Genomic DNA, 25,626 nt, shown 5'->3' with positions numbered 1-25,626 from the left:
TGCGTATGTGTCTGGATTGTCTGGAAAATAACAAACATATGAATCGTGCTTGGGAATTATAATCATTATATACTTGACGCAATATCTAATGGAAAGTGTAAAAGGAAGCATATTTTATTAATTGCTGTAATTGTATTTGTACAGTTCACTGTATTCTTATAATAATATACAAAACGGAACCATTAAAAGTGTGTGAAAATTAAATAGGTAAACGAGGCTAAAATATACAATATCAGAATTAACAATTAATAATTATTATAAATATATATGTAAACAGAACAACAGTATCGTTTTTGTCTAATACACGATACAACAGTAAAATATTATGGACATATTTTATGGTATATAAATAATATTAAATAGGCGTAATAATTATTATTTTTTTAAGAATCGTCGCCCACGTCGTCCTTATCCTCCACCAACGCTTCGTCGACGTTCATCTTATTAGCGCTGTTGTATCGTGGCCGCATCAGCGTCTTGGCCGACTCTATCCTCTGGCTTAAGATCTGTAAGAAATACAGTAAAATTTCATTTTATGCAAAATTTATCATGAATTAAATTGATCAACCCGTACGTAAACGAAATTTCATCGTTTAAAAGTCTTAAAAATCGAATACATGTGGGGCAATATAATAGTGTTGTGCAGTGTTAAAACATACACTCCATACAAGCGTAATATATTATTATGTTTGTATAGTTATGTCTGATTTTGAAACCAATCGTGTTTATTTAAAAATTCTCTTTAATCGGTAGTTACGCCATATGGCATATATATATATATATATATATATATGTTATAAGATATTATTTGCAACCACATTGATAGGGTTGACGTATTATATAAATTATAAATATATTAAACGTACGAGTATACATAGTTAGATTTCGATATGTAATTATAATTTAATTCATAACTCGTACCATTGACTGATGAAATTGCGTCACCCGAAATACCCATACGCACTTATGTCTTATTATATCGCGTATTCCGCGCATGTCAACTAATTATTATCATTATGATTACAGTTAAAAGCTTTTGAAATGAAAATATGAATTCGTTAACTGTGAACGCATCATGCCCATTATTACTAATATCACATTAGAATATTATTATTGCGTTATTGTCGTAATAATTTAATATAATAATGTTATGTTGGTTGTTTGTTATATGGTAATAATTGTGTATACACAAGGCTGTAATGATCGATAAAATAGTGTTTTAAATAATTTTATAAAATACTAAGACCGCGTTATGTCTTAATTTTTTAATTCCAAACGAAATTTCCTGAAGACTTGGATACCATAAAAATACAGCACAACATATTTTTTAATTAGGAAATAACTCAAAATATATATTTGCTATTTTAAATTTTCTGGATAATTTCCCCAAGCGTAAAATAACGTTAAAATCATATAAAACATAGTTTTTTTTTTTTTTTAATCTAATTTTTTTTTTGAATCTGATAAATATATACTCGTATAACGAAGTATCTATAGAAGAGTAGTGGTACTCCGTAACATTTTAAATACTAAATAAATCATTCAAACTTAAAATTCTTTCAAATTATAATCAATTAATTACTAGTTCCAAATTCAATTTTTATAAATTTAAATTCTCAGAAAATCGGATTACCGTTTTATACATTAAATAGCCAGTTTAAACAGTTTAATGATGATAAGTAATATTTTAAGCGGGAACCGATTCGTAGACTTCATTTGATCCAGGAATTAAATTCTAAATCGCCCGTTTGTTATATAAAATGCAATATACTCTACAGTAACTACATTAAATTGATAATAAATATTATACACATGTTGTAAGGCACAACAAATTATTGTTATATAATATCTTTTGTTATTTTTTATTGGTAATATTTTATTTGCTCAATACAGGTCCTAATGCATTTTACAAGAACATAAAATATTTAGTCCGTAAAATTAACAGCCTTAACAAAAAAACTACAACCCCTTCCCTACAAAAATTTCTCACTCACTAGAATGTGGTGCTTTTTATTATTCGTTTTATTATTTATATGTCTCTCTATAATTATGTAATATGAAAAACGAGTGAATAAATAATAACGTGGCAACCGATTCTGGTTTCGAATTAATCGCAGCGAAAACTGTCTTTTTCCAACCACATATGGAAAATAAACGCATAATGTAGACCATTAAGTACATAATTTAATAAACTAATAATACCACCAACAATAATAATAATTAATTAGAAATATAAAAATTATTATTATTTTTATTTGAATATTATATTATAATCGTATGGGTGTCACCTGCTGTCGTCTATTTTCGGCGTCCGCTAGTTTCTCCAATAGCATTTCGTGAGTTAACGGTGGTGATTGTTGTCCCTCCAACATTCTCAGTCTCTTTGGCGGATGTTTTTTCACGACGCTTTCTTCTTCTTCGGTCAACGGAACGCTAAATGCTATAGCTGTATACACACATACACAAACACACGCATAAGTAGATTTAATGATTAAAAGTATATTAATAGGTAAGCAATATGGAAACGGACAAGTCCACTAAAATATACTATAACAATAATATCTCTGTTATTAATAATAATTAAAATATTTTAGGAATTGTTTTCGACAGCTATAGGTAATTAATGGGTAATTGATCCCATGAAAAATTTATACGAAAATGGTATTATTGTTATGTAAGTATATAACCATTGAACTACCAGCTGGTACTTTTAATAAATAAATAAAATTAAAGTGTTTATTCTACAATCGTGATGTGCGTATAACAAGGTCTGTTGCGAAGTCGATATAAATAAATAAGCATACTAGAAAATGATATTTTCAAGTGGATGTCAGCACATTATTTGTTTTCTCTTTCTGACCCAAGTGCAACGTAGCAAATTAGCATTAAGCAGAACAGATCTAACAGGTTTTAATTTTCTGAATTAAGAACAAATTGACCTGTTACTAAAACTAAAATGCAAGAATATTATTTAGGATATTTCTTAGGCTTTTATTAATATTTTAATTTCAAAACGAGTTATGATTGTTATAAAATTGTTATATTTACATAGTTATAACTCAATTTAAAAATTAAAAATCAGTACAAAAATAGCGTGTTAGAATCTTCGCGAAAGAAGCGAAATAAATTTATTATTTAAGAGTTTAAGACTATATCGTGTACATATAGAGTAGAGCAGATGTTAGAAATATTTATATTTTACAGTTATGTAAATAAATCAATAGTGAAAAATATCTAAACTTTAAACACGGACGATGGCGATAATTTATTATATTAAAATAAGCGATATCAAATGTGATGCACGAAAACAGTAATAAAATGTTCAGTACGATGTCTCTACATACACTATAAATAATGCTATTTAATATCATTCTTTGACGAATATAAAATGTAATTCTAACGTGATGGTATTTCCAATCTCATTTTGCTGAATTCCTCGTTCGGCATAGGCATTGGCATTGTCGAACCACCGCACCCCATTATAGTAAATATTTACGTTTATTCGTGTGCTTGTTTATCGAGAAAAACGGTGTTTAATAAAATGTTCTGTTTCGATATCCGTCAAGATATTATCCAACGACAGACCGTATGATATTATGTGGCCGTAGTAAAAAGAATAACAAAAAAAAAATAATAAATAAAAATATATTGCGCGATTAAACGTTGACGACGATTTTAAGCATATATAATCGAGTTTGGTGCTTTTCACGCGTTATACTAACTGCTGGCGGGCCCAAGTGTTCGAATATAAAGCTTACGAGCACGTGGTGTCGTGAAGGGAAGTCGGGACAGGCGCGGAGCCGCCAATACCCTTTGCTCAAAGGTTACGGCCAAAAACCGCGCAAACGCCCTCGGCTACGGTCATGTCATTTTCGTTTTTTTATTCGCCCACTATTTGTTTCATTCTCTATATAGCGAACGAGAACGTATGTCGACAACCCCCATCACAAGGACACATGACTGCGAGAGAACAATCGAATCTAGGTAAATTGAACTCTAAATCGTTAGGTTAATTTTGTTAACCGATAAATTCAATCCTAATTGATTGGTCGGCTAAACTGAGTCACAAATAATATCAATACCATACCTATTACATTTAAATTAAATTATTAATAATGGGAAATCCGTATAATGTGACCGCGTGTCAATAATGATGTTTGGTTGGTGTTCGTTGTCGTGAACTGTTTTATCTTGTGCGATTTAAGTAATGAGTAATGACAAACAAACGTAATTAACTAATTTTTTTAGCGATGGACTTTAAGTATAAATTACACTATTATTTAAAACTAAATTATTGAGATTATTTAATGTTTTATATTTTGAACAGAGCGATTATTTTACAATGATGTGTGTTTGTGGGTGTTTTCTGGTAGCATGTTGGATCTATAGTTAGTACTTGTGAAGTCAAAACTAGAAATGCTCAGCGTTTCTCATGAAATAGTTTTAAAGGTTCGTCAATAGTGTGTGGGGAGATGATTTTTTTTTCATTCGAATCTGGATCATTTTATTGTTTTGAAATAGACCTACAATAACCGATTTTTAAAATACCACTTAGAACTTCATCGGGGATGTTTAAAGGAGTAATAATATTATTAAGAATCGATACTACTGCAACTCTTTCACATACAGTACATTGAGTATGCACTTTATACAGTATACACACTCAATATACCTAATAATTATATACATTTATATTAAATGCAGAAATGCGCGATTATATGTGCAGATAGCTGTCATTCAATGTATGCAATATGTCAGTATACGCATTTAAACTTATTATTATAAATTATCTTAGCTAAGCAAGGACAGTGGTGAATCAAGTGTAGAGGCTTGAGGGAAGACTTTTCTTTTTTTTTTTTTAAGTACTGCTTACTGAAAATAATCCTAGTTAAAAAATTATAGGCACATAACATATAATGTACAGTAGGAATAGTTTATACTACACATGACTCGTGATATTAAAAACAAAACCAACAACTTTACATAGCAGGGTGTACCACTTTTACTCGACAATGTACTAAAAGCCGAATACTTTAATAACATCGACAACTCCGCATATCCTATATCATACATTCATACGTATATTTTTTTTAATTTATCACAATTAACAATTAATATAATGAAAAGCCATTATATTGAGATGTATTAAACTATATGGTCATTATAATAATGAATTGTCGATGGTCTGGGAGGAGCGGATAAGGGGCCCCTGAACCTCCCTTCCCACAGAAAACATACCACTGACCTGTATACGTTAACGCGGTTCGGATGTCTTAAGGGTTTTTTTTGGCAAACGTAACGTGTCTTGCGTGCATGACCATCACCATTGTCATTGTCGTCATTATTTTACACGTACGACAGCACACTGTCATGACTTCGGGTTTGATCTCGTGTGGTCCATACGGCAATGTCACAACTACTTACAAACAATGTGTATATATAAATATATGTGCGCGTATTATAGGCAAGTGCACGCGTTCTAGCCGCCGAAGGAGAGACGCACGATTTGCATCATAAGACCGCGCTGGTGTATAGCCGTATAGGTGTACACGAATTACATATATATTTCATATATTATGTTAAAACAAAATCCTTTTTTCGCTATTAATCTCTCGCTTTCTTCTCACGCGTGACGTAGGTACACACGCACACACGACTATGGCCGTCTGTGTCCTGTACGCCACGTATGCTTGTAGTGATATTATTTATAAACCTATATATATATAACTGTATTTTGTAAGACACGTATATGTACATATCATAGATGTAAAACGGCACTTTTGACACGGCGACGTTTTTGTTCGTACTGCGATGTATACCAACTCACAAGTTATATAAGTACATAATAACACACTTATATGTAATATATAAGTATACAAATAGTTTTCCCAGCTCCTCAGTGGCTAATCGTTTGTACGTGTATAACCCGTATACGTTGCATAATACCTAGACACATAATATATCGTGCACCCTCTTGAAAGATACCCATCGAAAATCGAAAAAAATTGTTTTTTGTGTTCTTTATCATGCTGGGATCGCACACAGTAAAATAGTACCTAAATAAACACCCAACTCTCCCATCACAGACGAAACTATCTAAATTATTTTTAAAAACATAAACACTGTTTTGTTTTATTTTTTGTTATGTCTTTGTGGATTCGACTTTGTGTTCTATTACGAATTCTGTATAATTTCTATGTATAATATAATATGTTATAAGCACAAGTAAATTGAAACAAGTTAAATAACTGATATTAATATTGTATACGTAAGTACCTACGTAGATAATATTATGTACTAGTATAAATTATATTAATTTTATTTGTGCCATATGAAAATAATATTGCGAATTGATTGATTCTTTGATAGATAATAATAATTAGTAAATCATACACACAAATTTGCATTTTTAACCGCTTAAATATAATCATTATTATAATGTCAAACATTCAAATGAATTTCAGACAGTTTAAAAAATGAACATTGACATGGAGTATAAAATAAAATACAATGAACCCGAAACTTTTAAAAGTTTTCATCCCTGCACACACCCCACTTTCCCCAATTAGGACGAGCTTACAATATATTTCGCCGAGAAACCTGAGTTTCTGATTGCAATGAGGACGAACTAGACGAAGACACCGTGAATTATATCATAGTCGCACTGTTGCAGGCTCGCGACAAAAATATAATTTATTCGACAACCGTATCGACCACGTCGATTGGTTTTCAGTTGGTATAGGGATACGAGTATTGTTTTATAACGAACTGCAATCTATTGTTGTATATATAGACACCAGTTAAATCGAATGGTATATACATTTGAAATTTTTTTTTGATTTTAATTATTATTCCAGCAGTAATTTATTAAGAATATAATATTAAAACATTGTAATGGGCCTCGCATGAAACTGAAGGTGTATTACCAATAATAATAATAGTATTAATTAAAACGCATATACGAAATTTTAAAACAATTATGACGCACGCACGTGAACACAAACCATTTATTATGTTATATTGACATATGATATTAGCAAGAAACTGTTTAAATCCTATTAATACGCTATACATAATGTAATAAATGCATGATACATCTAATCTTTATTTAGTCTACAACACCATATAATTATCCATCGATTGAAAAAAGTAATCGTTTTTTTTTCGATAACAACAATAATCGTTAATATTATATGTATATGTATATATAAATGATACTTACATATTTCCATTTCCGTATGATTCTCTATATGCTAATATGCCCAATAGTCATAAAACCACGTCGTATGCAATATTATTGAACGAATTAATCTATAAATTATAATCACACTGCTGCGTTTTATCAAAAATATTGCTTTAGTGAGTGTATAAAGAATTTGTATTTACGTAATTTGTATAGGTACATGAATTATATTCCATTAACTAGTAATATAAATTTTGGGCGAGGAAGGAAAGTTGGGTTATAATATGTACTTATGTATTTGCGATTTTGAGATTAAAAATAATTATAAAGTGTGGCGCGTATAAGAGGAACCTGGATTATATATCATTATTATACTATATACTATATAGTGCAACGCATCTGCTATAGCTGTAGTTGTGTGGGCGATCTATATATAAAAAAGATATTCGTAATCGCCGTAAGCCGTAGACACTAAAAACCTTAGGATGATATCAAGAGTATTGCAGCAGTTTCGGCGCTTTTGAAGAAATACCGCGCATATTGTTCTAGAATCTAGTTAATATGACTGTATTATAATACGTAATGGACAACTTCCGGTCGAAAACCATACACCAGTCTACGGCAAATATCGAAAGTAGTCAAAGTACGTTAAATATCATAAATCATAATGTATTATTGATCGACGGCTGTTCAAAAATCGCATTATTTAAAGGAATCGCGAGTATCGACATTTTTTCTCTCCATCTTTCACGGGTAATTCAACATATCAGTAAAAACCACCTATTTTGCGTCATTTTCCAACACAGTTGATGTAGGAAAACTATAAATATTATAAAAACAGATTTTAATTCATACTGAAGTATACCTGAGATTTTAATTGAGATCAATCACAATCAGGCCACTTATTTCGATTTAATTTTAGATATGTTTGAATAGTAGTAGGTATACATTTTAAATATTTTAAAATTTTCAAACAAAAGTTTTTAGAAATTAGGGAGTGAGCTTTAAAAGAATGACCTGATTGACTTAACATACAATTCATACTGGATTCAAATTTGTTTTTATATTATTTATCGATTAACTACTTCGATGAGAAGTTTTTATTTTTTACTATGTTACACGTGTGTAAGGCAGATAATGAATATCGGTATTCAGTAAAATGATTCTCTTGAAAATAAAATGAATACTACTCGCAATAGCCTACAACAAACCACAACATATATCGATACTTGTGACGATATGAAATTGGCCTATTGTGCGTTTTATAGGAGCTTCAAGGTTTTATACTTTAAAGTCTTATTATATAACTTTATAGTATAAAAAAATACAATTTAAAACCAATGTTTAAATTATTAGTTCCGGATTAAAACGACCGTAATCCACTAGGGTTAATATAAACTTACATACTGATAAGAATGAAAATACTCATTCATATAATAATAATAATACAGTAATTATATTGAAACCCTTGGAAAAGCATAATTTTTAAATATAAGTACTCTAAAAATGACTTCTAAAATTTATATAGCTTCAATTAAATATAAAATAAATCACTACAGGTTCATACATGTGTGTACCAGTACGAAAAGTTAGTTGAACGATATGCGTGCATACTGCAGCAAATCAATATATCATTATAATATTATTTTGACGAACACTTACAGTTATAAGTAGCTTTTACTATTATTTTTCTTACCACGCCACGCCACCGCCGATCCGTCCGCCACTAAAACTTTTTCCGAGACATGTGAATGTGGTGTGTGTCATAAATAATAATAGGTGCCGGGTAACACCATTGTATAATATTAAAATATTATATTATACGTGTGTGTGTGTCTGCGAACTGTACGCTATAAAGCCGTTCTTAAAGTATCCTTTTAACATTACAGGTCATTAAACTATGCAAGTAGTTGTACGCATCTAAGTGTAAAATTATTAAGTAAGCACTAGTCTTACACTAAATTTTGATAATTTTTTTTGATTTAAAAGTAAATTGTTTTATTTTTTACACAAATTTTGCACTGTATACAATAATATATGGAATAACTTTTATTTTTTATTTCCGATCATTCCTTTGTCTATTGCAGCGGCTGTTCCGTAGGCACATCACGCACTCCATCCGATGAAATCTATAAAAAAAAATTTATAAAATTTATGAGACACACAAGCTTAAATGTCACTAACATCTTCCCTAGTAGTTCCCGTGATATCTATACATAATTATGTATAACAATGCGTTCAGTATAGGCCATATATACTACACACTAAATAATTTATTATGTCAAATGTCAACAGAACGTCACGATCACATCGTGAAACATATTGTTTTAAAATCAGTAAACGAAATTAAAAATTTGATTTTACTTACAACAAAAATGAATATTTTAATACCCACTTAAAATTGCGTGCACGTGTAATTGTTTTCAAAAGACTTTTATACCTAATCAGTAACCATTTATATAACTGAAATGAGTTAATCATTAAAAAATGCATTTATTATCAACATTCTCGATAAATGTACTTATTACCTACAAAGTTACACACAATTCATAAAATAAAAATTCCACAAGTTATGTACGTTTTGATTAAAATATCTGTAGGGTAAAATATGCAAGCAATTATAAAAACATATTATATAATATATAATAAACAGATACTGTATGATAGTAAATAGTAAATACCTACAACTAACGCATGTACAATGACTGTTTGAAATTTTGAAATAAGAGGTATTAAGAAATAATTAGCGCGTTGCCGCCTACAATGACACGCATATTTTCTTGTGTTATTATTTCAGTGGAATGGTCTAATTAATCACGAATAAAATCCCGTTAATGGCCTTTGACGGAAGAAAAAAAATCGACTCATCGTATAAAATATTATACGACAAAGGTATGACATATGTTATTATTATAACAATCGTTATAACTTATAATGCATTAAATATATTTGCTTGACCATTGCCACACGTGTTTATTTAAACTAGTGTACTAATTTATACGAAAAATTCAATAACTTTGTAACGTAGGATTATAGTAATTTCACTTAGCTGCTGCATTAACGTGATTTCGCGATTTTTCAACTAAATGCAAATAATAATAATTAAATAATAAATATAATAATATTATATTCAATTAGATAATCTAACCGAAACAGATTGATTATCTCGCAATAGTAGATACACACGCTTTTATGTAAATAGATATCTACGCAAATACTAAAAAAATTAATAGTTTTAAGCACCAAAGACATAGAAAAAGTGTAGATTCGTTAATCTACCTAATACAAATAATTTTGAACTATATTATACTCAATTATCACGTTATACCCTAATAAAAGAATTATGTGATTTAAAACTGTTGCGTCAGTCGGTAATATATGCATTGTTCATTCCTATGATTATTTGCATTATTTAGATTAATTTTCAAAAGCAAATTTTTGTATATAATATAATGCCAACTTTTAACGCAAAAGTGTAGCTTACGTATATCGAACAGTAGCTGTTTAATGCATAAAAATATACCACTCCATAGATTAATACAAATCACTAATAGTATAATATAATATAAATTATTATTATACATATAATAAATTATAAATAAACTATATAGATAATATGCTTACAGTAAATCGAGCAGCGGAACGACCGTGTTCGACACTTTTCTTCAGCAGTGCAATGTACTCATTAGATTGATTGGGAATTTTACTCAGCAGAAGTCTATATTGAACGCGATGACCAAATGATTCACCTAACGCCGGAAAAACATCTGCGCCATTTTCGGTGACCGCGGTCGTCAAATCGTTAGTTAGTACCACCTGTAATTTTATACAAAATGTGACTCCAATACATAGGTACACAGCTATTAGTTAATGAGATATACCAATGCATATTATGTAAAAAAAAAAGTTAATATCAAGCAAATAAGGTTGTTAGATTAGCAATGTTACATTTTTACTGCAACATAAATTCTTTATTTTAAAAACTACCTTTAATTTGAATTTTACCTGTTTATAATTTTTTTATTGTAAAATTTGAAATTCCAAATGTTTTATACAAATTGAAAGTTCATGATAATAAGTTATAATTTGATAATGTTTAAATTGGAATTTTAAAATCCAAAGTATAGTTAGTGACTGACAACAAAAACGCATATTAGGTGTAAATATAAATGCAATACAAAACATTATAATAATTGCATATTTACATATTGTATCTTCAAATTCTCAAAAAGAAATATTTAAAAAAAAAAAAAAATAACAAAAAATGTTATGCTTTTTAAAATGATCATTGACTGTCAAAATAATTACCTTTCTGTAACTAGGCCAAATATATAAATAAAAGTTCAATTAGACGTGAAATAATCATTTTTTTTTTTTTTTTTTTTATTATCAAATAAATACTTTATCCGAGTCTCTATTAAATGGATGTTATACTTTTTATACATTAAGGTACCACCAAAATACAGTTACAAAAAATAGACAAACGAATACTAAACCTCACATAATTAACATGTATTAAGTTTTAAATGCGTTCTTCGCGTGTGTTCTTTTTTGTTTAAGTCAATCAAATTGCTTTATTTTTCATTAATTGTTCGATATTTATTCAAATATACAGTGCGTGGATTACTTATTATTTTTTACAACAAAACTATCTGATAATTATTACGGTCCGAGTTGAACTAAATTCGTAAATGTAATACAACGGACGTAGGCCGGGCCGCGACCATTTTATAGTAATATGATATATACACCAGTATTGCAATCTCGACCTGACCATTTACTTTGTACAGTACTATATACAGTGCATTAAATAAAACTGTTCGATTAAGTTACACATTAGTCTGCGAAAACAATTGACCCTGATACATGCTGACTATATTACATATCGTAAATTCGTAATGATAACCTTCAAAAATTTTTTAGCAAGCACACCTTAAAATGCGCAGGCCTAGTTTAACCGATAATGCGATAGTCTATACGTCATAATATGCTTTATCGTTCTTTTATTTATTTTCGTACATACATATACCCAATAGAAAGTCTATTGTGTGGCAAAAAACTAACTATACAGCATACGTACAGTGTATATGTATGGTCATAAAACACGGTTATAAACGCGTTCTGATTAAAAACGAAATAACGATTATTTTATATGCCTAATTATGTACGATTGTCACTTACAGCCAGATCGTGTTCGCAAGCGATAGTTTGCAATAGATCGAGAGCGCTGTGGACTAACGTATTCTTTCTCAGCGAATTTTCCACCTGGTACAGCGGCATGACGAAACTGTCCACCACGATTAATTTCACCTGTAATAATAACCGTTAGAGAGATAATAATAAACGTCAATGAACGCGTTATTACGATAACAATCGTATATTGTATACAAAAAAAAAAAAATTATCGATTATTATAATAATATAATATATTGTATTATATAATTTATAATGCATTATAATACTAATATGCCTTGTGTATATACGTTTGGATGACGTTCGAGAGTCGTATACAAAGCGTACAGCTGGTTTAGGTCATTCATTTGAACCCTGTGTATTTTACTCAGCATGCTAGCGGTGGTCAGACTCTTTAGCAACTCGCTATTGGCTGCTCCTTTGAAATCAATGGGTTCCGATAATACTTTAGACACATGGCCGAGGAAAGCGTCGATCATTTCTGAAAACGAACATAACGAGCCACTTGATATCATCATCGTCATGTTTATATACTAATAACGCTGTAACGACAAAAATGTGCTGCAGTGAAATTACAACAATAAAATGTACACAAATCGCCAAATGTAATATTTATGCGTTATATATAAAAACAATTATGATAATACTATAGCGCTGGGATATAAAATTTGAATAATTTTATTAGATCAAAAAATAATAAAATAATTTAAAATTACATGAGATGAGTAAATAAATCTTGACTAAAATACATAATAAATTATGATGTTGTTATTGTTCTTTATATTTACATATTAAATGGGTATATAACATATTTTTGTTTTACATTCAAATACTAAGTAGACACGCCTACCTGTTAACCGGAGTTCGGAAAAATTTGAATTGGTATCGACATAAATTGCTTCGGCTTGTAGTCCTTCAAAACATACTGGTATTTGAACGGATACGCAGAGTTGCATGCTGAAAAGTTATTGGAGAAATATAGTTTAAGATTATATTTAGTGACATAAAATAGAAATATTATAAACGTTTACCTTAACTGACTTTTACCCGAGCCTGGAGCTCCAGACAATTCTGTTATCTGTCCAACTTGAACACCGCCACTTAAAAGTTCGTCAATAGACTTACAAAATGTAGCAATACTATCACGTCCAATATCCTGCAGTAACAGAAGATGAAATATGTACAAAATGTATGAGTTTTTTCCGTCATAACTATAATAAACAACTTTTTCGACATTTATGTACGTTAGCCTTATAATGATAAAAATAAATATTATATGTAATTATTATAATCCTACGAGCATACATCAAAGTCACAGCAAATTAGCCTAATCATTAGGATTAAGATTTAGATGTAATAAAAAATGGTCAAATATGCATTTGGCTTATTAAAAATATACAAAAATAAAAGAAAAAAATATATGACTTTTGGTACAAACACTTGATCACAAATACTAAATAATAATGCTTTTTTCGGTCTTAAAAACTGTATAAAAAAATGCTTCAACATATACAGTCTAAGATTTGGATTCATAAACAATATGCAACACAACACACAAAATACTTTGGCGATTATGTCATAAGTCAAAATACATACTAATTTTACTGTAGGTAATGTAGTTGTAGAATAATCTTAAATATTAAATCTAATCTTCTATTAGAGTTGTATGAGTAAAGTATAATGATGAAAATAAGATAAAAATTAAATCATAAACTCTACTATAGAATCCATAGTAAATTAAACACTAAGATATTTTTTGGCTAAATATAATATTTTATTTTCTTCTCTTGCCATCCATTACTGCTTAAAACATAAACATACCACAAAACATGAATACATATTTATACTTTTATAGTTTTAATATAAAATAATATATATTTTACTTAAATTATGCTAAATAAAATAACCAATGTGGTAATAATCAATGTGTTGTGATTTTTGGACATTATAAACAAAAACAGTAATCAGAAATAGCAGTAAAAAAAAACATATCAATGTGTAAAAATCCTAGCCACATTATTCTTCTACTTAAAAACAATAAACATATATTTTACTGTATTATATACTAAGTTAGATTAACTTATGATGCGATGATAAAGTGGTTCTATTTACAAAGGTTAATAGATATTGAATATATTGTTGTACATGAGTTTCTTATTCTATGAAGTAATTTATTGTTTCCATTTATGTTTCATCTTTTTGAGTAATATTATACGTTACTATTTCATTAAAGAGTGATTTTACTTTTTACAGATTTCAAAATTTTAAAAATAAATAAATTATTTCAGAGAATTTTAAGTATTTTCAAATCAGCAAAAAATTTAAGCTATATTTATATATATATATATATATTATTGGTGCAATGGTATGTACTCCATATTATACATTAAATATGTACGAGTAACGAGTTAACAAACCTTTAATTTTCCTATACTTTTATGAAAAATATTGTTATTTTTATATTTTTATGAATTTAAAGTATATGATTTAAGTGTATTTTAGGATATTAAATACATTTTATAGGGTTTTATAATTGGTTTTAATTATATGTTATCAAATAAATCATGAATTCCACTTACTAATTCTGCAGCAGTCTTGTATTTGGGAGTTTTTAACATATCACGAATTTCAGATTCTGATTCCATATGTTTTCGTAAGAGTTTTGATTTCTTTTCAGGATCGTCTAAAATATATCATGCTACAATCTTATTACATAATATAGAAACTGTACACAATCAAATCAAATTGACTTATAATAATCGTATTAACAATTGTTTTCTCAATCAGACATGTATAAAAATTACAATAAAAGAAAAAAAGAAAAATTACCAAGCGAATCAATCAAATCTTCACAACACTTATATCCAAGTTTGTCTAGTTTATTTATCGTGTGCTTGCTTAAAGGTAATGTCCAAATAGGCCGGTTCATGGTTATACTGTTCTGTTTAAAATAATTAGATTAATTTTTAATCACGATAAAAAAAAAAAAATCAACAATGGTATACAAGTATACGCATGCAGCTCAATTGCATACGCACACTGTCGTTATAATAGATACGCATTTATAATTTAATCTTATTTCTTAAATATTACGCGAAGCAAATATGATGATTGCAAATATTTGTTACATTTTAATATGTACATATGGGTCAAAGACGAATTCATTAGGATATTTTTTTTCAATTTAATTACTTACACAGAATCTTCCGGTGGTCAAAATCGCATATATAAAGCCCACCCACCATAGTTTGTAATTACCATAACAGTTTTGATATTCAAAAAGTTCACAGCTATTATACACAATATATCAACAGCTATCCAGCTATGATTGTAACTATTGTTTTAACGAGTTTGATGTTGACATACGATGTGGTTTATGGAAATTATCATCATAACAGAAACACTACGCTTCACAAATATGGGTAAGTCATTTATAATACACTGCACACTGACCAATAATCGTTATCTTTATTTGTTATGGTTCTTAAACAATGATACATAAAATCGTCGATTAACTTTGAATTTAAACACAATCGGAAATATAAATGACATATTTTATGAAGGAAAAAAATAAAACGTAGTCAGCTGCATGTTAATGAGTTACTCTAATATTGTATTCGCCAAAGTTCGTATAAAAAAAACAATCATTCACCCGTTTTAATAGAATTATTTAGAAAACACGACGAAAAATTTTTACGAAACGTTTTTTTTTTCTACCATAAAATAGAAACATTAGACATTACAAACGGTGTATAACACTGGATCGGTGCTGACATATAATATAAAATTACATAAATTGCTGTCGAGTAGCGAAAAGCTTTGGGATATTTTTAACAAATTCGATTTTTAGGCCCAATGTTTGCGCTGTCGAAGAAATTTTGTCGGGCAACAACGGCGTGACATCGCATAGGGAGCGTGGCTGGCCAATAGACGATCGCCAGCAGCAGCATCGCACTTGCGGGCAAAATACGTTGAGTGATCCAACTCTGGACTGCGACGATCGCAGTCACCCGGTCGCTATTATGACACGAATTAATTTTTTTCTTTTTTATCTTTCTCCGAGTATAGAATCGTGAAGTATGAATGCTGCTTGGGATTCAAATCGATGTATGGATGTCCAGGGTGCACCGGTGGTAAGTAAACATGATAATGTAACTACAGTTTATTATATAAATATATAATATAATCATAAATTAAACGTTGCATAATATGCAGATAATAATAATTGGCTAATGTGGCAGCATGTCACTGTTCATTGTTTTCCAGTCTGATTATACCTTATGTTATAAATAATAAAGGTTTTTTTATAGTACCTACTTAAACTTGCAAGTATTATACATGTGCAATATACTACATGACTAGTACTTAAATATTGCATTCTCTTTAATACGTATATTAAATATGTGTTATAAAATATAATTATACGATTTTGTCAAGAAATTCTATATTTTGTTATCACGTTAGTATTTTTTTAGTTTCTTAATGCATTTAAGTAGCAACCAATATTTCCAATTTTATATTAATAAAACAGAAAACGACCGTGATAAGAAATTTAATATAGAAAATGAAATAACAAAAGAATCGCCTTATACATATGAATAATGTACATAATACGATTGTTCGAGCAACGAATGATGCGATGTCCGAAAACTAGTCAACGATTAATTAATAATTTACAGTGAAATTGGCAAAAAACGTGATGGAAACCGCTCAAGAACTCGGCGCACGGCAGTTTGTCCAGTATATCCAGCAACATGGCTTATACGATTTGTTGACCAGCGGCGGCCCATATACAATATTCGTTCCCACCGACGAAGCTTTTTCCGTATATTGACTCATATATTACTAATCCTACTATTAATTATTACTTATTACTATTAATATTATTATACAGCCAAATATACACAAAAGCCATTCATATGACATTGTAATAAATTTTTAATCTTACTATTTTTTTTCATTCCGCGTGATACGCGATTGTAGAAAATAGATAGCACATTTCGGTCAGCCATGGAGTCATACGAATCGGCCGTCGAGATACTTAGATACCATGTGGTGCCTTTGAGGATCGTGACACAAAACGTATCATCCGACGAGTTGTTGAACACGTTAAACGATGGACTTAAATTGAGGTTTAATAAGTACTCCACTAAAGTGAGTGAAATTTTCTAAGTAACACACAATAATTATAACAATATTATTAATATTGTTCACTGTATACCACGAGCAACGGTGAATATCAACCAACAAATAAGTTTTAGTTTATAAAAATTATGAAATTTTATACAGCTATAACATGTATAAATTTTAATTTTTAATGGAATTATCAAACAAAATTTAACTAACAAAAAACACATGAATGAATATTTACATTTCTAAGTACCTAACATTTTTAAACGTAATAATATTATAATTTAAAAATATTGTACATGCATACTTGTGAAAATATTCAACAAATTTGTTACCTATATATCGTTAAACATAATATGTCAATTTAACATTTATCTTAAACGATTTAAAGTATTTAGTCTTTCATTATGAATAATTTATGATTATACATATTTTATAAATAAAATTTATATAAACTATATGAAAACGTGTAATAGATATAAATTTATTGAATGATAACTGCAGATAGATATATTATAAGTACCTAAATATATTAAACATATTTAAACAACGTTAAGAGTACATAGGTAATTTATATTTTAAAAAAGACGTAGTTCTAAAATATTTGAAGATTATAATTTATACTATATTACTATGGAATAATAATTAACAATTGATTTTCATAGATCGAAACCATAAATTGTGTTACGATAATGCGTAAGAACCGAATCGCTCAAAATGGAGTGGTGCACTTGATCAATTCCGTACTAAGTCCTTACAGTTATTCAAATCGAAATTTGGTGCAAATCATAAACCAGGTCTGAGATGACTTAATAAACTTTATTCAAACTAATCAATAATATTTAAAATGGATCTTGTGTCTTTATAGAATCAAGACTTATCGATATTTTCAAAAATGCTCGAAATTTCACGTATGCATCAAAGTCTAAAAGAATCATTTCAAACACTTACGGTTATGGTTCCAACCGATACGGCACTACAACGATTACCACAAAATCAACTCAGAAGAATATTGAATGATGAGACACTTAGCAAGGGTACATGTGAAATTTATATAAAATACCTAAGTTATTATTTATATTTACCTCTATACTTTAAATGCACATATAAAATATTAAGTAAAATGTTTTAAAAATTTCAAAAAATAAAAATAAATATTTAAATCTATATAAATGATATTTGTACACAGCAATAAAATCCAGTAAGTCTATTTAAGTAAACTATTTATGATGACCAAAAAATAATCTTAAGAGTTCGTTGTACTTTAATATAATACTAGGTATATTAAAACAATCACATACCACCTATACATAGTATTAATACTTAATAGGTAAACATTATTATTTCAAATACGTATATTTTTATTCGGAAATTTTATTTAGCATTTGTGTTAAAACACATATTGCCGACACCCATTTGTTTGAGTGCTGTTACTGAAGAGCAGTATGTCAGGAGTCTGGCGGACAAAAATTACGTAAAATTCAGCTGTGACAAGACGAATGCAGTGACGGTTCAAGGAAACTGTGTCGGTAATGATTTTAAGTTATCGTCCAATGGAATTATTTACGCAATAAATTTCCCACTAAGCTCCGGAGAAGGTATATACAATATTAAATATTAAATAATATTTAAATTATATATTTAAGCAAAATATACATTTTATTGAAGAATACATATAGGTACATAAACTAGTATGAAATGATTAATTTTTATTTTAAACAAAAAATTAATTCACAATATTATATGATCATAGTAAAATGTATTATATTTATTATTATTATTACATACTCCAACATGAACCGTAGGGAAATCGGCGTTGCAAATCATGCAGCATTTGGGTCTAAGCGAATTTGTACAGATCGTTAACATCGCCGGACTCGCACAAACGTTTGAAAATTTCAACGCACTAACAGTTTTTGCGCCGACCAATCAAGCCTTAAGATGTAAGTCACAATAATAATTGTATGTACACCCATATATTTTATATGTCTATTAAGTATTCTTCACGCGAACATAGTGAATAGTATAAATTATTACAACCCGGTTATATAATGACCGGAACGTGTTTTCCAATAATGGATGACGTATAATCTACCTACCTATATAGTATAAATGTGCGTGTGAGTATAAATATTTAGCAATTTATTTGACGTAGGTATGAATCCTATGGAAATGTATCACATCCGCTCCGACCCGAATGCCGCTCGAACATTCATAGATTTTCACGTCGGAAGACAAATAATGACAATGGAGAACATTTACGACGGAAAAACTGTAGAGAGTTTTGCTCCTGGCAAACAACTTCGTCTGCAGTGTGTCCAGAACGAGTTCGGTGTCGAAGGACATCGAATTCACTTTCAATCTGTGCGGGGCTACAACGGGGCCGTTCACGTTGTCGACCATGTATTATATCCACCGACTATATCAGTGGAAGATCTTATTAAAAAAAATGATAGTTTCAGGTAAAGATTAAAAAGGTCTATGTGTAATAATAAAAGTTTCTCATTACTACCCGGTGTTGAATTTACGAATAAAAAAAGTTAATTTTAACTGTTAAAATATTTTTTTAAATACCATTTGACGTGTTTAACGCGATTCGAGGTAAATTAAGACAGAATTAAAACCGTCTTAAGTTCCTATAGGTCCGAAAATATTCAAATTTAAGTAGTTTAAACCCCGTTGGTCGCCATCTTGCAACATGTCTTATTATAGTATAATACAAGTACTTTGTTTGATACTACATTTCTAAAAACAAAATATACGTAAGTAACTACGGTGGATGACAAAATTTAAAATAAAATATTAACTACATATATTATACAAAAACATAAACTTCAGTATAGTTATGAAATTGTTTAAAACCTTACTTATATACTTTTTGAACTTGCAAAATTTAAAAAATAAATTACATAAAAATAAAATAGATTAAATAATAATACCACGAAGTATTATCATTTAATATTAAAAATTAAAATACCTCTATTATGTACCCATTTTTTTAAAATTTAAAACTATGTTTCATTATTTAAGATTCACTGCACAATGCAACATTCTGATCCCTTCTAAATAGGCATATAGCAACTTCACTATTTCAAAAATGCAGGAAAAATTCATTTCTGCGAATGTATCGAATAAATGTGCTAATTAATAAACATTTAAAATGCACTTTTGGTACCTAATTCAGTTTGTACGCGCAAGCAATGGACCTGGTACTGGGTACTTTTTCGAAGGATCGAACGTCATTCGAATTCTGCGATGACGTGCACAATACTTACTTTATACCAACAGACTATGCGTTCAAAAAACTTGGGGCTGACGAACTGCACCGATTGTTCACAAACCCTATCCGTATGAGACAAATCCTCGACAATCACCAGGCCGACCGCATCTTGCCGTCAGCGTTAATCGGCACACGTCAACAATACGAGATCAAAACAAAAAACGAAATTGTTCGCTTATCCAACGAAGATGGCAAACTTATGGTATGACATTCCTTAAGAATATATGATTAAAATAGTTAAACATTTTATGCTCAAGCTGCGCTTATAGAATTGTATTGTCTAATAATTTGTATAAAATAGTGCCCAAAGGGCAAAAATCATAGCCCCGTTATAATATATATCATCTTTTGAATGCCGAAAAAATGGCTTTTTAATGTCTTGTTATATTATTATTATCATATTACTTTATTAACTCCCTCAACATTTCATCTATAGTTGTGCCAATGTAACTATATTATTTCCAAACTTATATTTACGTTGTTTTTATATTGGATATAAATTATAAAAAGCAATTAACATTGCAACTTTAATAATTTGTTTATATGTTTGAATGTTATAATTAGGTCAACGAAGTCGAAATAATCGAAACGGATATAATGACAACCAACGGATTGATCCATGTGGTCGACGATTTAATTTTACCACAATACAGACGGAGAAATGAATGAATTTCGACAGATCGACTACACTTCATCGTTAGATAAAAAATAATAAATTATTAATTTAGTAGATGGTTTATAACACACATTAACATAATTAAAGTCGATAAAAAATCATGAACTTAGTACAAGCATTACAGCTATTTATAATTGTTTTCAATATGATGTTAAATTGTTAACTTAAAATTTATGTTCTAATAAAAAATATAACATACTTATCAAAATTTCGTATTTCTATGAAACAATTTTATATAAGATTAAACATGTATTTTATTTTTACTCACATGTATATTATGTGTGTATTTTAAGTATTTTCAATTATTTGTAATAGAATTCTATTTCCTTAGTCCTAACATTGGATCAATAATTATTAATTTATAATCAGTAGTTCGTATTGTTCGTAACAGTGTATAATGTATATTAAAATAGGAACTTGTTATATTTTTTAATATTATATCATTATTGATGATACATAGTATGGTGCTTATTTACAAATAGAGAAAAAAAATATAATTTAAGAACAAGATTTATAAAAGCACCCCATAAAAAATTAATTATCTCAACCTACAGTAATTATAATAGATATTTTATAAATTATAATAATGATTTTATAATAAACAAGATAAATAATGGTTTTTATGATATAGTAATAAAATTAAATAATATCAATTATTAGTTATAATAATATAGATCAAAATCATTAAAAAAAAAAATTCTCAAAGAATAAAATAATTTGAGATTTATATAACAGGGTAGACAAAAAGGATAATACTACAACAAAAAATGTTACCTATATTTTTAAGAAGCAATCACATTATTGATTGATAAGTACACTTGTTTTTATAATAGTATTCCCTTTTTTTTTATAAATTGTAGAGTTGTAGCCAAATTTAATTTCAAATAATATCTAAAACCAATTTGTTTTCATAGAAAAATAGCTAACATAGATCGCACATTCTCAAATTCACATATTTATCGGTTTATCTAACTTTATTTTATGTAAAAAGGATTAAAGTTCCAAGGTAACGGGTTTAGAAGGTATTGAGATAATGAACCCTAAGATGATTTTATAATTTTAGTAATTAATCTATCAAAATTTATAATTTCTGAAAATTGTTCCAAGCATAGTAAATATTACCTATTAGAACCAATATTACATCTAATTTATATTTTTGTAAAAACATTTATAAGGACAATAATTATCTTTATTATGAACCACATTTTAATACTATTTCAGAATTTGAATTAGGTGCATCAAAATATTCAAAAAAATTAAGTAATCTACAGTTTAAAAAGAGTGTTCTTATTTGAAAAATAAGTTTGATTTTAGGACATAGGACACTTCTCAAGTAAAAAAATAAAAATATGGTCTTGAATATTTAAATATTCCAAAAATTAGATTTTGAAAACTTAACTGTAATAAAAAAAAGATGAACATGACTTGGTGAAACACCCTTATATGTATGTAGGTAGTATAAAACAATGATATAAATCTAGAACCGTTGGTATCTCGTTCCTATGATTTCACACGTGAGATTGATAACAGCAACTTTTTTATTATCCATAAAATGTGTAAAAATTAAAAATATCCAATGATGATCATCTAAAAATGTTTGCTCCTCCAATTTCAAGATAAAATATTATCAAAAACAGTGACCAATCGTTAAAAACTATTTTAATAACAATTTGGAAAACAACTATAATGAAATTACTAATTAGATTTAATGCATTTTCTCTCTAACCACTAATCACAATAAAATTATAATAAATTATAATAATCTATAATTACAGTTCAATTTAAAAATAACATAGTTATTATTATAATAATGAACTTAGTATTTTGTATGATTAAAATATATTCAGTTGATGAGTTGATAATACCGGCTGTATTGCCACAAAATAGATTAAATAATAATATAGTGCTGCTAACTACTGTTATCAGCTGAATTCCGAACATTCAAAACACTCGAGTTTTACTTATAGTTGTGCATCCGTCGATTACAATTATTCACCCGCTGTCGCAAAAACGAAAATTCGACGATTTTTTAGGGCCAGATTTCCACGGTACGTGAAAGGTACAATTTGTTTTGTTTTTATAGATCTAAATAATACCCTTAACTCACCGGTTGTTAGAAGTCTTGAAACTAGTATCTGAGGTTTTCGGTCTTGCGCCAAAAACCGTACTACGCTCCGAAGAGGACTTCTGGCGACTGAAACTAAAAATCACAATTTGCAAATCATTCAACAATAATAGACATTACAATATTATGTTGATATATTAATTATTTTTCAGGTTAAGAATTGAAAAGGGCGCGCATTACATTATCATCGACCGGTGACAATATTTGATACCGTTTTGTTCAATGCAATAACACAACATATCTTCGTATTGGAGAGTTGTGCGAATTGGGACACATCGGTTAATTTGTAATAACTTTACTTACAAACGATGACGGAGATACTCAAACTGTCTGATTACGATTGCATCGGTTTCGACCTGGACAACACGTTATGCGAATATCGCATAGGGCCCATGGTGCAGATGATTTACGACGTACTAATCGATTACCTCATAAAAAATTACAATTACTCGGCCAATCATTTGCGGCAGCCGATAGATTTCGATTTTTTTCAGAGAGGTTTGATTTTGGACGCTGAAAAAGGAAACATTTTGAAAATCAATGGTGCTGGTCAGATATTGAGAGCAGCCCACGGCACAAAGTTCATGTCCGACGAAGAAATCGTATCTGTGTATGGTCCAAATAGAACTTGGTCGATTACTGATGTGTTTGTACAAAATTTTCTAGAAACCTGGAACGGACCTATGTCCGAACAAATTAGACCACTTCTTGATTTTTTTGATATTCCTGTGTCACTTGTATTTGGACGTTGTATAGACGGCATTGACAACGTATCACGTCCTCAAACCTACAGTGTTTGGCCAGATGTATTGAAAGGCTTGATCTATATGTATTCTAGAGAGAACTTTTCAGCAAATACTGGTGATTATTTTCCATACTTGAAATCGACTCCCTCTTTATATTATAATAAATGTCCCGACTATGTGCTCGCCTGGCTCAAACAACTAAAACAAACTAAAAAAGTTTTCCTGATATCAGGATCACATGTAGACTATGCAAATTTTACAGCTACACAGTCATTAGGAGAAAACTGGAAAGACTTATTTGACATAGCTGTTTTTTATTCAAGAAAACCTGGATTTTTCACTTCAAATAAACCATTTTATAGCACAGACTCTCAAATGTTAAATGAATGTGATACTGTGGAAAATATACAATTTAACAATATTTATAGTCAGGGTAATTGGAATCAATTACATGATTTATTTAAAAAAGAAACTGGAAAATCTAACCCAAAGTGCTTGTATATTGGCGATAATATATTGCAAGACGTTGTAGCACCAGCAAAGTTCTCTGGTATAGATACTATAGCTGTTGTTGAAGAGATGAAACTAGATTCGAATGATAATGATATTAATCCTGACAATAATATGTTAAGAACAAACAAATGGAGTTCATATCTAGTCGACTGTGACAAGAAAGATACATCCATTTGGACTTCATTTATTGCAAATCATGGAAAACTTTGTATTCCATCAATAAAACATTTAGCTAAAAAGCCCATAAATTTTGAATTTACGCCATTTACCAAAAGTAAAGTGGTTTTGAATGGTAATGGGTTTTTTCCATTTATACCTAATAGCTTATATAAAATTATAAAGTAATAATGTAAAAACATTAATAAACTTTTTTTAAAACATTAAATGTTTTTTGTACTGATTTGTGAATAGTTCTATAACTTAACTTAATACTATAGTTGCTACCTATTTTTTTAATGTTTAATTATGTAAACCAAATTAAATAAAAGTCACCTCATCTTAATGAAAAGTATGAATAAATTGTTAGGTTAGTAGACAGTAGTTAACCATTAAAATGAATTACAATGCTTTAGAATTAATTTTTTTCAAAAAAAAAAATAAATAATAATTGGCACATTTAGTATATTTAATAAGAACAATATAATGATATTGTTTAATTATCTAACTATAATTTTATACTGGCATTGATATTATGAAAAAGTAAAATTATACATTATAAAGTATGGACATATCCAATTATTACACATTAAATTATTTTCTATAAAAAATTTATATTAAGTT

General features: G+C 28.9%; 4 protein-coding genes across 8 annotated transcripts; 2 read left to right on the top strand and 2 right to left on the bottom strand.

Annotated features, from left to right (window-relative positions):
* Window positions 1-199: 199 nt before the first annotated feature.
* On the bottom strand, window positions 200-7,342 carry LOC112596965 (uncharacterized protein CCDC198-like). 2 transcript variants are annotated; one of them, XM_025342857.1, is made up of 3 exons: window positions 7,223-7,342; window positions 2,289-2,446; window positions 200-506 (listed from the first exon to the last, which is right to left on the bottom strand). In XM_025342857.1, the coding sequence occupies exons 1-3, from the start codon at window positions 7,230-7,232 to the stop codon at window positions 384-386; spliced, it is 291 nt and encodes a 96-aa protein (XP_025198642.1). In that variant the 5' UTR covers window positions 7,233-7,342; the 3' UTR covers window positions 200-383. The 2 variants fall into 2 exon arrangements, with proteins under 2 accessions (XP_025198642.1, XP_025198641.1); XM_025342856.1 differs by lacking the exon at window positions 7,223-7,342 and adding an exon at window positions 3,402-3,793.
* Window positions 7,343-9,197: 1,855 nt separating this feature from the next.
* LOC112596944 (DNA repair protein RAD51 homolog 3-like) lies at window positions 9,198-23,723 on the bottom strand. 3 transcript variants are annotated; one of them, XM_025342829.1, is made up of 9 exons: window positions 23,570-23,723; window positions 15,206-15,317; window positions 14,956-15,059; window positions 13,408-13,532; window positions 13,227-13,333; window positions 12,667-12,857; window positions 12,365-12,493; window positions 10,808-10,999; window positions 9,198-9,312 (listed from the first exon to the last, which is right to left on the bottom strand). In XM_025342829.1, the coding sequence occupies exons 2-9, from the start codon at window positions 15,303-15,305 to the stop codon at window positions 9,262-9,264; spliced, it is 999 nt and encodes a 332-aa protein (XP_025198614.1). In that variant the 5' UTR covers window positions 15,306-15,317; window positions 23,570-23,723; the 3' UTR covers window positions 9,198-9,261. The 3 variants fall into 3 exon arrangements, with proteins under 3 accessions (XP_025198614.1, XP_025198616.1, XP_025198615.1); XM_025342831.1 differs by having other exon boundaries at window positions 15,206-15,312; XM_025342830.1 differs by lacking the exon at window positions 23,570-23,723 and adding an exon at window positions 17,325-17,413.
* Window positions 15,648-21,603, top strand: LOC112596942 (transforming growth factor-beta-induced protein ig-h3). The gene is made up of 12 exons (XM_025342825.1): window positions 15,648-15,798; window positions 16,227-16,346; window positions 16,445-16,509; window positions 17,056-17,201; window positions 17,360-17,530; window positions 18,172-18,303; window positions 18,375-18,543; window positions 18,889-19,104; window positions 19,312-19,449; window positions 19,662-19,968; window positions 20,691-20,988; window positions 21,351-21,603. The coding sequence occupies exons 1-12, from the start codon at window positions 15,701-15,703 to the stop codon at window positions 21,453-21,455; spliced, it is 1,965 nt and encodes a 654-aa protein (XP_025198610.1). The 5' UTR covers window positions 15,648-15,700; the 3' UTR covers window positions 21,456-21,603.
* On the top strand, window positions 23,372-25,218 carry LOC112596943 (5'-nucleotidase domain-containing protein 1). Of its 2 annotated transcripts, none has more exons than XM_025342828.1 (2): window positions 23,372-23,510; window positions 23,740-25,218. In XM_025342828.1, the coding sequence occupies exon 2, from the start codon at window positions 23,896-23,898 to the stop codon at window positions 25,189-25,191; it is 1,296 nt and encodes a 431-aa protein (XP_025198613.1). In that variant the 5' UTR covers window positions 23,372-23,510; window positions 23,740-23,895; the 3' UTR covers window positions 25,192-25,218. The 2 variants fall into 2 exon arrangements, with proteins under 2 accessions (XP_025198613.1, XP_025198612.1); XM_025342827.1 differs by having other exon boundaries at window positions 23,372-23,521.
* The last annotated feature ends 408 nt before the right edge of the window (window positions 25,219-25,626 follow it).

Source organism: Melanaphis sacchari, unplaced genomic scaffold (genome assembly GCF_002803265.2).
Source record: "Melanaphis sacchari strain LSU unplaced genomic scaffold, SCAv2.0 Contig36_pilon_pilon, whole genome shotgun sequence".
Taxonomy (NCBI): domain Eukaryota; kingdom Metazoa; phylum Arthropoda; class Insecta; order Hemiptera; family Aphididae; genus Melanaphis; species Melanaphis sacchari.
Note: the sequence above shows the minus strand (reverse complement) of the source record. Positions and strands in the feature narration are given on the sequence as shown.

Bases quoted from the DNA above. Each gene is read 5' to 3' on its own strand.
- LOC112596943 (XM_025342828.1), top strand. From the start codon at position 23,896: ATGACGGAGATACTCAAACTGTCTGATTACGATTGCATCGGTTTCGAC.
- LOC112596965 (XM_025342856.1), bottom strand. From the start codon at position 3,480: ATGGGGTGCGGTGGTTCGACAATGCCAATGCCTATGCCGAACGAGGAA. The intron at 2,447-3,401 runs GTTAGAATTACA...GTGTGTATACAG, and splicing joins GAGATTGGAAATACCATCAC to CTATAGCATTTAGCGTTCCG. The intron at 507-2,288 runs GTGACACCCATA...TATTTCTTACAG, and splicing joins CCGAAAATAGACGACAGCAG to ATCTTAAGCCAGAGGATAGA.
- LOC112596942 (XM_025342825.1), top strand. From the start codon at position 15,701: ATGATTGTAACTATTGTTTTAACGAGTTTGATGTTGACATACGATGTG. The intron at 19,105-19,311 runs GTATATACAATA...CATGAACCGTAG, and splicing joins CCCACTAAGCTCCGGAGAAG to GGAAATCGGCGTTGCAAATC. The intron at 19,450-19,661 runs GTAAGTCACAAT...TATTTGACGTAG, and splicing joins GACCAATCAAGCCTTAAGAT to GTATGAATCCTATGGAAATG.
- LOC112596944 (XM_025342829.1), bottom strand. From the start codon at position 15,305: ATGAACCGGCCTATTTGGACATTACCTTTAAGCAAGCACACGATAAAT. The intron at 13,334-13,407 runs GTAAACGTTTAT...ATAACTTTTCAG, and splicing joins TCGGGTAAAAGTCAGTTAAG to CATGCAACTCTGCGTATCCG. The intron at 12,858-13,226 runs GTAGGCGTGTCT...GTTCGTTTTCAG, and splicing joins TTCCGAACTCCGGTTAACAG to AAATGATCGACGCTTTCCTC.